This window comes from Genypterus blacodes, unplaced genomic scaffold (assembly GCF_046128005.1).
Source record: "Genypterus blacodes isolate CSIRO-AG114 ecotype Tasmania unplaced genomic scaffold, CSIRO-AGI_Gbla_v1 ptg000022l_1, whole genome shotgun sequence".
Taxonomy (NCBI): Eukaryota; Metazoa; Chordata; class Actinopteri; order Ophidiiformes; family Ophidiidae; genus Genypterus; species Genypterus blacodes.
This window is the reverse complement of record NW_027466835.1, coordinates 538,480-551,843: the sequence shown is the minus strand read 5'-3', so window position 1 is coordinate 551,843 and position 13,364 is coordinate 538,480. Positions and strand designations below refer to the sequence as shown.

General features: G+C 42.8%; 1 protein-coding gene across 1 annotated transcript in view; it reads left to right on the top strand.

Annotated features, from left to right (window-relative positions):
- The window catches only part of LOC142992752 (voltage-dependent T-type calcium channel subunit alpha-1I-like), a 94,771-nt gene that overhangs the window by 39,436 nt on the left and 41,971 nt on the right, over positions 1–13,364 (top strand). The window contains exons 5-7 of the mRNA XM_076143289.1: positions 2,119–2,278; positions 8,815–9,163; positions 9,594–9,686. Of these exons, the coding sequence (XP_075999404.1) occupies positions 2,119–2,278; positions 8,815–9,163; positions 9,594–9,686 (602 nt within the window). The remainder of the gene's footprint in view (positions 1–2,118; positions 2,279–8,814; positions 9,164–9,593; positions 9,687–13,364) is intronic.

The window sequence follows — 13,364 nt, the reverse complement described above, 5'->3', positions numbered from 1 at the left end:
TACATTGTTATCTGTCTGCTTCTGATAATGACTGTGTGCTTGCCTATCTGTGACCCCATTACAGGTGAGGAATCATGGGGATAAAGCTATTTGTTACTTGTTTAGTTGGATCACTACTTTGCTGATAGGCGGGGAGCATGAGTACAGCCTGACCCCTCACACACCTCAATTTGTAACCTTCCAGCTACACAGTCCCTGTTTTGTGTGTGTGCGTGCGTGCTTGCTTGCACATGTGTGTCTCTGTGTGAGTGTACCTTTGTGTGGCTTGTATCAATGAAGTTAGTGTGACATATTTGGTGTCAGACAGATCAAGATTGGGAGGAAGAAAGTGAGGAATAGAAAGAAATAAACAGAGAAGAGAAGGTCTTCACAGGAAGGAGTAACTGTGTTCTGTTGCGCAAAGGCAGGCATCCATCTTTATCTGGGAACAGCAGGAGCTTACAAACTGTTCCAGCCACCAGGAATAGAGAAAAATGGAGAATTGACAGAGAGAGGGGAGAAAGAGAGAGAGAGAGATATGTGAAAGACAGAAACAAAAAGCACAGGAGGACTTATTAGTCATTCTCCATCTCTTGTTGCCTGTACGCACCTTTCTTCCCTCCTTCTTGTTTTGTTGCAAGCCCCCAGGCCTTGTCTCATTCTCTTTCTCCCTCTCTCCCTCCATCCATCTCTGCGTCTCCTCACCCAATTAGGCCTAATGGAACGGTGGCCTAATGACAAGGACCCTGGGGAACAAACACATTTAGACTAGCCTCTAGCTGCCATCAGAGACACACACACACACACACACACACAACACACACACACACGCACACATCAACCACGATGCTGCTCTCCATTTAATGTCAGTTGATGAGTAAAATTATCCAGAGAAAGACAGCAGGTGCGTTCACACTGAAACATAAATCACTTCTGCAAATCACTTATACATTTAAAAATAACAACAACCCCATAACTTTAGAATGCCGCCTTACTTTTCAACCTAATGTCACTATAATGTCAACGTATCTTTGAATCTCAGAATACAGCTTAGTGTATAGGACCACCATACCTTTATTATCCTTAAACATAAACAAGAAAAAGAGCTGTGATGGCACTTGCGATTACATGGAGAACTCACCAGTATCAGTGTGAGTGTGTGGACTTGTGTTTGTATCATATGAAATGCATTTGTGTAACTGTCACATCATCATCATCCCTCTCTCTCGCTCTGTGTTCTCGCAGCTTCTCTCCTGTCATTCAGTCTGTTGGCAGTTTAGATGCACTGTTGTATTTATGACACATTAACCTACTGTTGTGTTATTATTCACATTTCCCAGTATGACACTGAAAAACACAAACAAACATAATAGCACACGCACATGTTTTTTTTTAATTATTAGTATAAAGCGTAAGTAAAAACACACTCACACACACACACACACACACACACACACACACACACACACACACACACACACACACACACACACACACACACCCACCCACACACCGCACACACACAGTCACACCTACCAACACACATCTCTCAGGCGTCAGTATGGGGTTGCTGTGATATCATCAGCAGGTCTCACCTCTCTCTCTCTCTTTAGTCCAATCAGCTGTCATTATGTTCCCCTAATCACATCTCAATATGTCATCACTGCGGGACAGGCCCATCCACAGGGGATGAGGTCATCATTACTCGACGTGGGACACGCTTGTATGACTGCAATCAGGTTTCATCTAATCAGGAGTCAGACCCCTGTGGCCTGTTTACGCCTTTTCAGTCATGGGGTAGACTGTAGTTAGTGTGTGTGTGAGTGTGTGTGTCTTTGTGTCTTCTTCTTAGCTGTTTTCATCTTCCAGTCTTCCCTGATCCGGCTGTTCACTTTCTGTTCAGTGTGTTCTTACATGTCCCTTTCTTTTCTTTGTGTTTAAACTTTTATTGTGGTTGTAGTTTGCTGTTATAATCAGAGGAGCAGCTCAACAAAGCCTCTGAATGTTGCATTATTGGTATTTAATGTATATCACAATGTTCTCTGTGTTCCTGGTGTGTGTTTTTACAGGTCACTGGTTACCATATCACAGATGTTCAGTGTTTGATTGATGAATTTATCGATTGATGTGTGCCTCCAGGTATGCGCATACTGGTGAACCTGCTGCTAGACACTCTACCCATGCTGGGTAATGTGCTGCTGCTCTGCTTCTTCGTCTTCTTCATCTTTGGAATCATTGGGGTGCAGTTGTGGGCGGGGCTGCTGAGGAACCGCTGCTACCCCGAGGAGAACTTCACCCTGTGAGTACTAAGACCAGTGTGTGCATCAGTGTGGAGGAGTGTTTGTCCGGCAGAGTGCTCAGGGTCAGGATCCTTGGTATTGCTTTTTATTGTTCAGCCTGATGGTGGTGGAGTGATATCCACATTTAAGTTTAAGAATGTTTGAACTTGAACTGTATGTCTAAGAATCACAAAATGTCACAACCTTTTGTGCCTCACTAGATTTTCCCAAAACAGTTGGCGTGTCCGCCTACAATTTCTTTGTTCAATTCCCATAAAATCAGCATTTTAACTGTATGGGCCCACGACAAATAAAAGTTTTTTTTTAGTTTTGCCACAATTTGCTTCCACAATCGAGTGGGAGTGGCTCATCCTACACAGAGTGCTATTTCTTAACAATGATTATCAGTCTATTGGACATGTGTGTGTGTCGTGTGTCGTGTTTCTTGTGTGTGTGTGTGTGTGTGTGTGTGTGTGTGTGTGTATGTGTGTGTGTGTGTGTTTGTGGTACAGTAGTAGCACTCACCACGCCCCACCCCTGTACTGGCACCAGTTGCCTATACTCAAATATTCAACCAAAATATGATTTGACAAAAGTCCAACATTCGGTTGATTGTGCTCTGTTTTGTTTCCCAACTTCTCCCTTGAGTATCTGCTGTATCTGCATCTATATCTTCTAGATGGTAGATTTTTTTCCACTACTTAGCTATTAACATTGTCAGTCTTTTAATTGAAACAGCTGCTGCTACTGATGAGAACAAGGGCGATTAGAGCGGATAAGGCTGAGCTATACCATCAATGTGTGTAATACCAAAACCATGGAGTCAAAGAGAATTTCCCCTCATTTTCCTCTTGGTTTGTCATTGTTATGCATTACATAATCATGCGTTTCACTGATCATATGAAGCGTATGGATTAGTGGAGGTTTAAAATCTGATTGTAATAGATTAGGAGATATGGATTCCCGAGTGAAAGAGAGAATTCCATCTCTCTCCTCCATCTCCCTAAGCTGTGAGCTGACTGTAGCTAGTTTTCCCCCGTTTGCAACAAAGAACATGATTAGATTCCAGCTGCATGCTTCCATATTCATGACCCCCCATGACGTGGCAACATCACCCTGCTGCGGCCGCACATGTTCATGGATGTGTGTGCGTGTGTGTGTGCGTATATGTGGCATTTAACAGCATTTTGGAGTGTTTGAGTTCATCGCTTTATCTGTTTGTTATGCTGACATCAGCTCATGGGGAAGACACATGTCCTTCATACGTCTGTCCGTATACAAAGTGATTGACACACATACACACACAAAGAAGTACCCATGTCTTATAGCTGAAACCATGCAATTAATGTTCCAGCTCCTATGATAGTAATGACTTAACAAAGTTTGCCATATTAAACATCTCTAGGCAAAAATGGAAAAATTTCCAACAGTCAAAAAGGCGGAACAAAAGTGCCAAAATCTTGTCTGACAGGCTGCAATTACTCAGGTGTTTGTTTTTAAAGGAGTGGGTTATTAAATCTCAATGTTCCACCCTGAATGCTTAAACAGAAGAGATCACAAATACACACTCACACACCCGTCTTTTCGTGTGTGGGCATGCCTATGGGACTCACACTTGTCACTGTAGTAAGTGTGACGCATGCTGAGGCCTTTAGTTTCTATCTTCCTGCACAGGAAAAAGCAAACATTTCAGTTTTCAGAGTATCACAAATTAGCTTTTCCAAACATTAGGCTTTCCAATACGCTGCCTCTTGCCCAACGGCCTTTGGGATGGGCGCCCGCCTTAACTCAACCCTGAGTAGGATTAGGGGATTAAAAGTGCTTCAGTAGATTTCTGGCAGTCTCTCAGAGCTGGGTGGATTTTTTATTTATCTTCATTTCATAGCTTTGATATCAAATTCCTTCAATGCCTTATTAGTACTTTTTCAGCGGAGACATTCTATTAACATATTCTGCTGGTTAAACACAACGCTTGAGCACTTAATTAGACGGATACCAGTCAGTTGGCACTTGAGGTCTATTATGCTGAATGAAGGGTTAACATTGTGTGCGGTTAGGATGGAGTGGGCGGTCAAGTGCAGAATTCACTTTGCCATTTTGCACGCCTCTACTCTGCTCCTTTGATCTCTATTTCTCTCATATCATGCAACTAATCTTACATTCTTTTACCCAGTCTCCAATTAGCCAATTTATTTATTTACTCAATGTCTTCCAATAGGTCCAGCCTCTTTATAATTCATGTAATCCATATTGATTTACAACAGATTGCTGATTATCAGGCCGATCTTTTCCCATCACTACACTGCCCTCCCTGATGCTCTGTATCACTCCACTCACTGTCCTGTGTGTGTCTCACTCTCCACTGGCAGGTGTGTGCTCAGTGGGATGCCAGGTCTTGCTGTGGCATGCTGTGCCATGCCAAGTCACCAGTGAGGGGGCAACGGCCTTCATTCATGCTCTGCTTCTCTAAGAGCCCCCCACCTGACTCCCTGTTTCCTTCCCCCTGTATTAGCAGTATTAGTAACCCACCAATTTTGATGACAATGCTATTATGTGCACCTCCTCCTTGTTGGTGCCCCGGTGTACTCAGCTGGGCTCCACCAAACCCCACTGTACTGTAAGTCAGTGTTGATTCAGTCAGTGTGCATGTTTTTAAACCACAAAATCAATGTGTGCCTTCTAAGCTACTGTGCTCAATGGGAAGTGGTATGGACCGATATGGTCCCTGATGTGATCGATCCAGGCATTTGTGTGCATGTGTGTGGTCTGCGGTCAAGGACAAAGGGGAAAAAAAGGCTCAGTATGTGTCAGCAGATTCTACCCCCCTCTATTGACTGGAGGAGAGAGGCGAGGAGCGAGCAAGCAGGGGCGAGGGGATGGGAAAAGAAAATTGCAGAGAGGAGACCATAGGTAGGAGGACATGTGGGGTGAAGAAGACGGGGAAGGTGAGACAACAATTTAAAAAGAAACCCAAAAAGAAAGATCAATACATGAAAAAGGGAGAAGGAGAGCAGGCAGGCGGCAAATGCTAAAAGTCAGTGCCAGATTTAATAAGCGTTTACAGACAGGAGACAAATACCATTTGTCCATTTTTACTAACGTGACACCAGGGGTTTGAGCGAGCCTGCATCTGTGAAATGTGCCTGTTTGGGTCAATGCATGTTAGTGCATTCTGATGTTAAGCCACAAAAAATTGGAAGGCGGGAATGGCAATGCATATGGCTTGTTACGGCTGAATCATCACCCTGGTCACCATTGCGGCAAGGTAATTGCGCCTGATTTACAGTCTTTGAAAAGAAGGTGTTAACTTCTTTGCGGCTCTAGATTGTAGGCATAGTAGCTGTTGTCATTCTGAGGAGGAGATATCAGTGTGGTTGAGTGCGACTGAGTATGGATAGATAGTCAAAGAGAGAGAGTCTAATGAAGTTGAATTTGCACCTAATTTTTGCTTTACCAGGATAAAGGACTAAGAGCCATCATAAACAGCAGCAGCACACTCAAATGAACTCGCTGCGACCGTCCTCATTTACATAATACCAGTCTTAAACGCAGATATTTGAAGGCTGGACGGTAATTTGCATCATGCTTAGTAAATCCAGCCCTGCGTCTGTGTGTTGGGAAGGGGGCCAAGCTGTGTGTTGATGTGACTGTATGTTCATTACAAGCAGGGTGTTACAATCTAGCTAGAGAGAGAGAACTGAAGGACCCGAAATGCAGGGCGACACGGGGATAACAAAGAAAGAATTTAATGACCACACACAGGGTAACAGAAAACAAGGAAGCTCAACAGAATACAAGTCGCGGGACACAGAAGGGAGAAACTCAAATACAGGCATACATGCAATGTGTCAAAAAAGGGGCGAGAACTAAATTATGAGCACAAAGCTTCTGGCAAAGGAAAGAAATACTGTGAAAGTGGCTCAGGGAAACAGGGGAAAACTAAAGCCAACATGAACCGCTAAGAGACAGAGAAAAACTAGAGAACATGTAAAACAACATGTGATACAACTACTAATAAAACTAGAAAACCAGAAGAACCAGAAATAACTAGAATCATAAGCCGAACAAGATAACAAGGAGCACAGAGGAACACAGTGAAACCTGGAATAGAACCGGAGATGCACGGAGGAAAAAACAGTAACATAACCAGAGAGAAAATCAGGAACAGAACAGAAGTGCAACAAAGAACTCGCTGACAAAACCAGGCTAGCATAGAATACTGACAGGGAACAGGAAACAAAACCAGGACGAACCGACGTGGACTAAACCCTAAATACAGGCGACAATGGGGAACAGGCTCAGACATTTACACAGGTAAACCAGGTAACACAAGGGCAGGAAGAAAAGGAATGGCAACAATGAGAAAATACTACAAAATAAAACAGGAAATGAAGAAGAAGACACCAAAACTAAATCAGATAAATGAATGAAGCTGAGGAAAAAGAGAGAAGAAAAAAAAAATGATGAAATGACACATAGTAAGGCCAAGTGACCTTCTCAAAATATGAATTAGATTAGATTATTTATTAGCCACATGACCCGGTGGAATCCGTAAATATCTCTCATTTTGCTTTGCCTTTGCCCATTTTTGTGTGCGATCAACAAGAGCATCATTTATTTATTTATTCATTTATTTAATGTTGACTCAAAAGAGGCTATTTTTCCACTTATTAAAATTTTGGATTGGGATTTTTTTTTTTGTATTTTTTAACATTGATAGGAAAATAAGGCAAATTGCAAATCTTAATCAATTTCTTCAAAAATGTTACACCATTCTCAATGAAAAAACAATCGTGCATATTGTTTAACTGAAATCAGTGCAATTGGATCGAGAGCAATAGACAAAAGCAAACTACTGTGCACTTTGCTGAGTGAATTGTAAGTATTTCTAATGGAATTAATTCTGACAACTGACAGATGACAATGTTCCCTTTAAATAAATCCACGGATCCATAAATCTGGATGAGTGTAATTTCCCAGGGTGGACATGAAGTGAAAGTCACTCTTTTGCTTGCTTCCATTAAAGCTGACACAGGAGACATCTGAAGAAGTGATGAGGTGCTTCAGTTGGCAGCAATCAGTAAGATTCAGATGGTGATATTAAGTTTGTCAGGGATCAGACACAGATACTGTTCACAATCCAGCAGGGGCACTTATAGGGACTAAATGAGTTCTTTGACTGTGTGTGTGTATGTGTGCACATGTGCTACATGCGCGTGTCTGCAATCTGTCTTTATGCCAAATTCACACACACAAGCACATACACAGTCACCTTGCCACTCACATTTCCAACTTCCATGATTTAACAGTCTGATGCTGGAACGTACTTATTTCTGACATGGTGATTTCATGTGGCTAGTTAGTAATGTAAGCTTTATTCCACTATACGGTCTATGGTTTGTGCCTGTATCATTTCCAACTAATTAAACAGCCTAATTTCTTTCAGAGAAGAATTCAATCAAAACAGTGTGTGAGTGTTCCTGAGAGCATTAGAATGTTATTTTACTTGCCAATGACTTGCAGCAGTTCCGTTCAAATAAGGCCATGTTGTTTATCAGGCTAATCAGAGATGCAAGGCCTTGCAGCAACCGGTTTTGAGCTACCAACTCTAACTGGCACAGTTCTGTACTAATTCCCCCATTAAACACTTAGGTCACATTCACTGTTGCCAAAACTGAGTTGCACTGAGCGTCCTTTGACAAAGTTTGGTAAGTGTTGCTTCTATAGCTGCAATCCCAGGCCGTCCTTTGTCTTCTCCCTGCAGAGCATTGAATGAGAACGATGAATAAGATACTTAATGCTCCGCAAGGTGAGCCAGGTTTTTTTTCAGAATGCTTCTAAGAACAATTCATTCGCACTCTCTAGTTTGCCAAGTCACTACAATACTTTAGGTTGGTCTTTTCAGAGTCAATAACAAACACAAGCCATCATTTTTTAACTATGCAAATGTATGCTACACTCACAATTAAACACAGAACGAGCCTGCATTGTTGATTAAATGAGTCATTATTCATAGACACAGAGTTCTCAATAAAGGGCTTTTTAACTGTTAACAAACCCTGAATAGCATCAGAAGATATTAAAAACCATAGGATAATGTCTATTGGGTTAGATGACCTGTTTGGATGAGTTTGGGAGTGCTGCTTTGAATCCTGCGATCTCTTTTGTTACCCAGTTGTGATTGTGTTTGTACTGTGCGATGTATACAAAATGATGTACAATATCTTTAATTGAATTGAATATAAAGCAGCATCAAACTACGTTTTAAGCCCCCCAGCCTTGTGTTATTGTACGTGCATCCACTTAGTGTCCTGATTTGACTTTAGTTTTAGTCCTACACAGTGGCTGCTGGATCACCTCTCTAAATGTTGTACACATCTGCTTTTGCTCCTCCCTTATATATCACTGATATTCTCATAAAACTTCTCAACAAAGTAATGATACGTAATGATACATAATGAAATGCTATCATGTTCTATAGCCCAGATAAAATTCTATTGATCCCCTGTGTAAACCAGCTAACATAATCTCATCTCCCCACCTGCTCCATCCCCAGCTCCTCGGGTATGGCCCTACCGACTCCCTACTACCAGCCAGAGGAGGATGATGAACGCCCCTTCATCTGCTCCCTGGCATCCGATAATGGCATCATGTCATGTTCCGATGTGCCGGCACGTCGCGAAGGAGGCCGCACCTGCTGCCTGGACAAGGAAGACGCCCTCCATAGGCAGGCTCTGGGCCTGGCTCCTGAGCCTCTGGCCAATGGGAGTGGACCCGGTGATGCAATCGGTCTTTGTATCAACTGGAACCAGTATTACACTCGCTGTCACACAGGGAGCACAAACCCACACAAGGACGCCATCAACTTTGACAACATTGTCTACGCCTGGATCGTGATCTTTCAGGTACTGTTGAAGGAAAGGGTGAAGGTTAGCTGGAGTTGCATAAGATGTATGTGAATACTCAGTACTCATTCTCATATAACATGTCTGAAGAAATACAGACACAATTCTGGAGATAGTAATGTTTAGTGACACGACAACATTAACAATGTCTGCACCTTTATTGTTTTGTCACATTAACAAGGCTCATACAATTCTCACTGAGACAAAACTAACTTTTACCAGCACTCATTCAATATTGTGTCATACCTTTGTCTGAGTTGCTGATTTGTTTTATTGACTCTTGGATCATTCAGTCAGGAGAATTTACTGGATTTCACAAGTGACTCTGTCTGTTCTGGTATAGAGGCCATAACAGAACAGGCACAATAACAAATGATGAAAACACCATGCCAAACTATGAATCATTAATAAATGTTGCTTTCCTCCCTAGGTGATCACACTGGAGGGCTGGGTGGAGATCATGTATTATGTGATGGATGCTCATTCCTTCTACAACTTCATTTACTTCATCTTACTCATCATTGTAAGTCACATTTATTGCTACGCTTATTAGTGCCGTCCCTGCCAGTATGCAAATGTATAAACATGTCATAATTTCAGCTATTCTCCTTTCTTTTTGCTGTTTTGCCTGTTTTTAATGTGAAAATGAAATGCTGGAGATAAAAATCGCAATCGAGTATACGCCCTGAGTGGCACATTGCAGTGTTAATAGACTTGTGAAAATCAATGGCGGCAAAAAGAAAACCAGAACATCTACAATCAATAGAGGAGAGAGGGAGGCTGGGTAGGAGGAGCCGGAGATGTGGAGCGAGGGAGACGAAAAAAGGGTGGAGAGGACGGCTGAAAATGACAAGTTAATGTAAGTCTAAATAGAATGCCAAAGATGAAAGTGGGTCCATGGATGGTGGAGGGACTAAAAGTAAGAAAAAGCACGAGAGATGAAAGAAGAAAAGTTTGAGTGATGCAGGCGGAGAGGGAGGGAGAAAGAGAGAGATAGAGAAGGACAGGGCGGGATAAAGAGGGCGAGGGATAAAGAGATAGAGGGGAGAGAGAGAGTTCACAGGCTATGTTATGCCGCAGCAGTCTGGTTTTATGAGAGCGCATGTTTTATGAATAGAATAAACAAAAACTGCATGCAGCCAGTGACTGAGAAATATTGGCAGGCTTTCCAATCATCGGATTCCTTTCACAAAGAAATATATTTAATGCTGCAGAAGATGAGGGATGGAGATGAATAAAGTAGAAAACAGGAGAGAAACAACATATAGGGAAAGAAATAAAAATGTCTGCCGGCCCACAAACATCATATCCGACAAATGCTATGTCTTCACACACACCTGATAGATAAATAAGAGATACACACAGAGCGCAAGATCAAGTGGATCAAGTCTTAGCAGTCAGTGTCAGATGATGCCACGAGGCAGGGTGTCCGAGTCTGCATTCATGAGCTGGGTCAATCATCTGAAACACATTTTGTATTTAGCAGCGAGTGGAAGCACAACAAGACGTCAACATGCGGTGAAGTGCGGAATCATTCTGCTAGGTGTTCTTATACTCCACATGTGAGATGATAGAAGTGAATATCAGTGTGTTGACTCCACTGTTGTCTACCTTTATTATTTCCTCAAACTCTCTGGTTTTCTGTCAACTGATTTGGTGTGGACTGAAGTTACACTCCACTTGGACTTGAGTTGGAAATTTGTTGATTTGACACCGAACTTGACACTGTTTTAAGACCAGTGACTTGCAACTTCACTGGGACATTCATGACTCCAAATTCAATGTTAAGAACTTGTGGCTTGACTTTGGACTTCAGTCAGTACATTTAAAGGTAGACACACATGAATGAACACAGTGGCTGTTCGCTTCACCTGCTGGGGAAAATGTTACTTTTATGCAGTTACGCTTGTGAGTTCAATTTGATCTTGGTTTTCTTGAATGTTTTTATGCTCACTGGCTCACCACGTTGTTATCAGCTGCCCGTAACAATAGCAGCACCACGAGGGCTCCACACATACATCAGCGGGCAGATTCGTCTTGCATCACATTACAACAGCAAGGCCGACACTTCCCAAAAGTGACAAACTGGGAAAAAACACTTAGTAAACTATTTTGTGTGCATTCTGCTCGGCTGCTGCAAGCTGAATATGGCAAAAGAATTGGTTGTGTGTGCTCTATTAAGGAAGAGTTGATGTAATAGTAACATCTCCTTACAGTGAATATATAGCTTACTGTAGGCTGCAAAACACATTCCACTCAACATGAACAGAGCAGCATTCCTGGGAAGCAGTTCCGCTCCCGTCCTAAGGATTGCGCCTTGACCTGTCAGGGTCACCTTGACGCTCTCCCTATCTTTTAATTGTGTAATTCTTTCTTTCTTCTCACGCTCTCACATCTCCAGCTAGTGAGTGAGAGTGTATTGTGCACCAAAGCTTGTCAGTTGAGCCCAGAAGTGTGGTTTTTGAAAGGAAACTGGGGGAGAAACTGTCAAACATCGTCTCATCTCTATCTGCCTGCACCTCCGTCTAGTGTTGAGTGTGTGTGCAGCCAAAGTGTGTGTGTCTGTAATTGGGTTAGAGTAAGTAAGGGTTGAGTGAGTGCTGCCAAGAGAGCGTTCATTGAGATGTTGTGTCTACCTGCGTGTGAGAGAGAGAGAGAGAGAGAGAGAGAGAGAGAGAGAGAGAGAGAGAGAGAGAGAGAGAGAGAGAGAGAGAGAGAGAGAGAGAGAGAGAGAGAGAGAGAGAGAGAGAGAGAGAGAGAGAGAGAGAGAGAGAGAGAGAGAGAGAGAGAGAGAGAGAGAGAGAGAGAGAGAGAGAGAGAGAGAGAGAGAGAGAGAGAGAGAGAGAGAGAATGTGAATGTGAATGCGAATGCATGGGTAAATATGTGTGACAGCGGTGCATGAGAGGTCACACACACACCACAGTTGCTAAGCCTGCCATGGTAATGTGTGTGTGTAAATGTTTGTACACATGCTTTTTTCAATGTGTGTGTATTTGTGTATGCATGCATAATGCAGTGATGATCTGCATGCGTGATATTGGACTGTCATCTCTGATTATGCGCAGAAGCTGTTCACTGACCACACACACAGACACACACACACACACACACACACACACACACACGCACACTCGAGATGTAAGGCTGGAGGGAAATCAAAGCCCCACACACCTGCAGACCTGCCATGACCCACGGGCCACAGATGGGCTCCTCTCCTCCCTCTCTCCATACAGCCGCCACCCTGCCTTTATGCTTTCACACACACACACACACACACACGTGCACACACACACACATCCACACACCGCCCGCTGTTTCCCTTCATCTTTGATCAGTGTGGATACACATTGGAAGGAGGTCATTAGATTTGGAATCTATTTACATCTATGCATATATGCATGTGTAATGTACAGTGCGGTGTCTTGTGTTTGCATGTGTGTGTTCTAAACCTACGTATGGGTGTGTGGTTGTAATGAACAAAGCACGGACCCTGTCTCTGTATCTGTATATGAATTGCTCTGCATTAGGCAATATTGATTGAATCATTGCTCTGCACTCAGCTTTGTGCAGTCCAATAAAAGCCAATTCACTGGTCTTATTGCGTTTCCCAGTACTGCCCCTGAACGCCTCACCAGTCTGACTCTCCTCTCTGCAACCCTGTCCTTACTTTGATCCGAAAGAAGAAAATGAAAGCTCTTAAGGCATCTAGGTATTGAGAGAGATACTGAAGGGGGGCTGGAGCGTTTTGCGAGGACCCAAAGTGAAAACAAGTTAGAATTGTACAATAAAGGGAGCTAGAAAGATGGAAAAACCCTGAACTGTGCCCTGGGCATATGTTTGCTTTGTCTGTCTGCTCCAATCAGCCTCAGTTTGGTGGAACACCAGCCTTCAGAGACCTTTAGCATGTGTGCCTACATTTCTACAGGGCGATTGGCACAGGATATTAGAACCAAGTGTGTATGAAAGGCTTTATATCTGCTGGAAAAACAAGTATGCTTTTGCCATAAGAGTGTTTTTTCCCCCCACATACAGTATTTCATGGTTAATAGATGAGCAACATGCTCTTGATTTAATTAAAATACTGAACTCTGTTATCTCCTCGGCTCTATCAAATTTCCCAGTTGCCTCTTGGTTGAGTTTATCTAATCCTGCTCTCTGCACACACTTCCAAACAGAACAGTTCATTCCTTAGGCTCGATA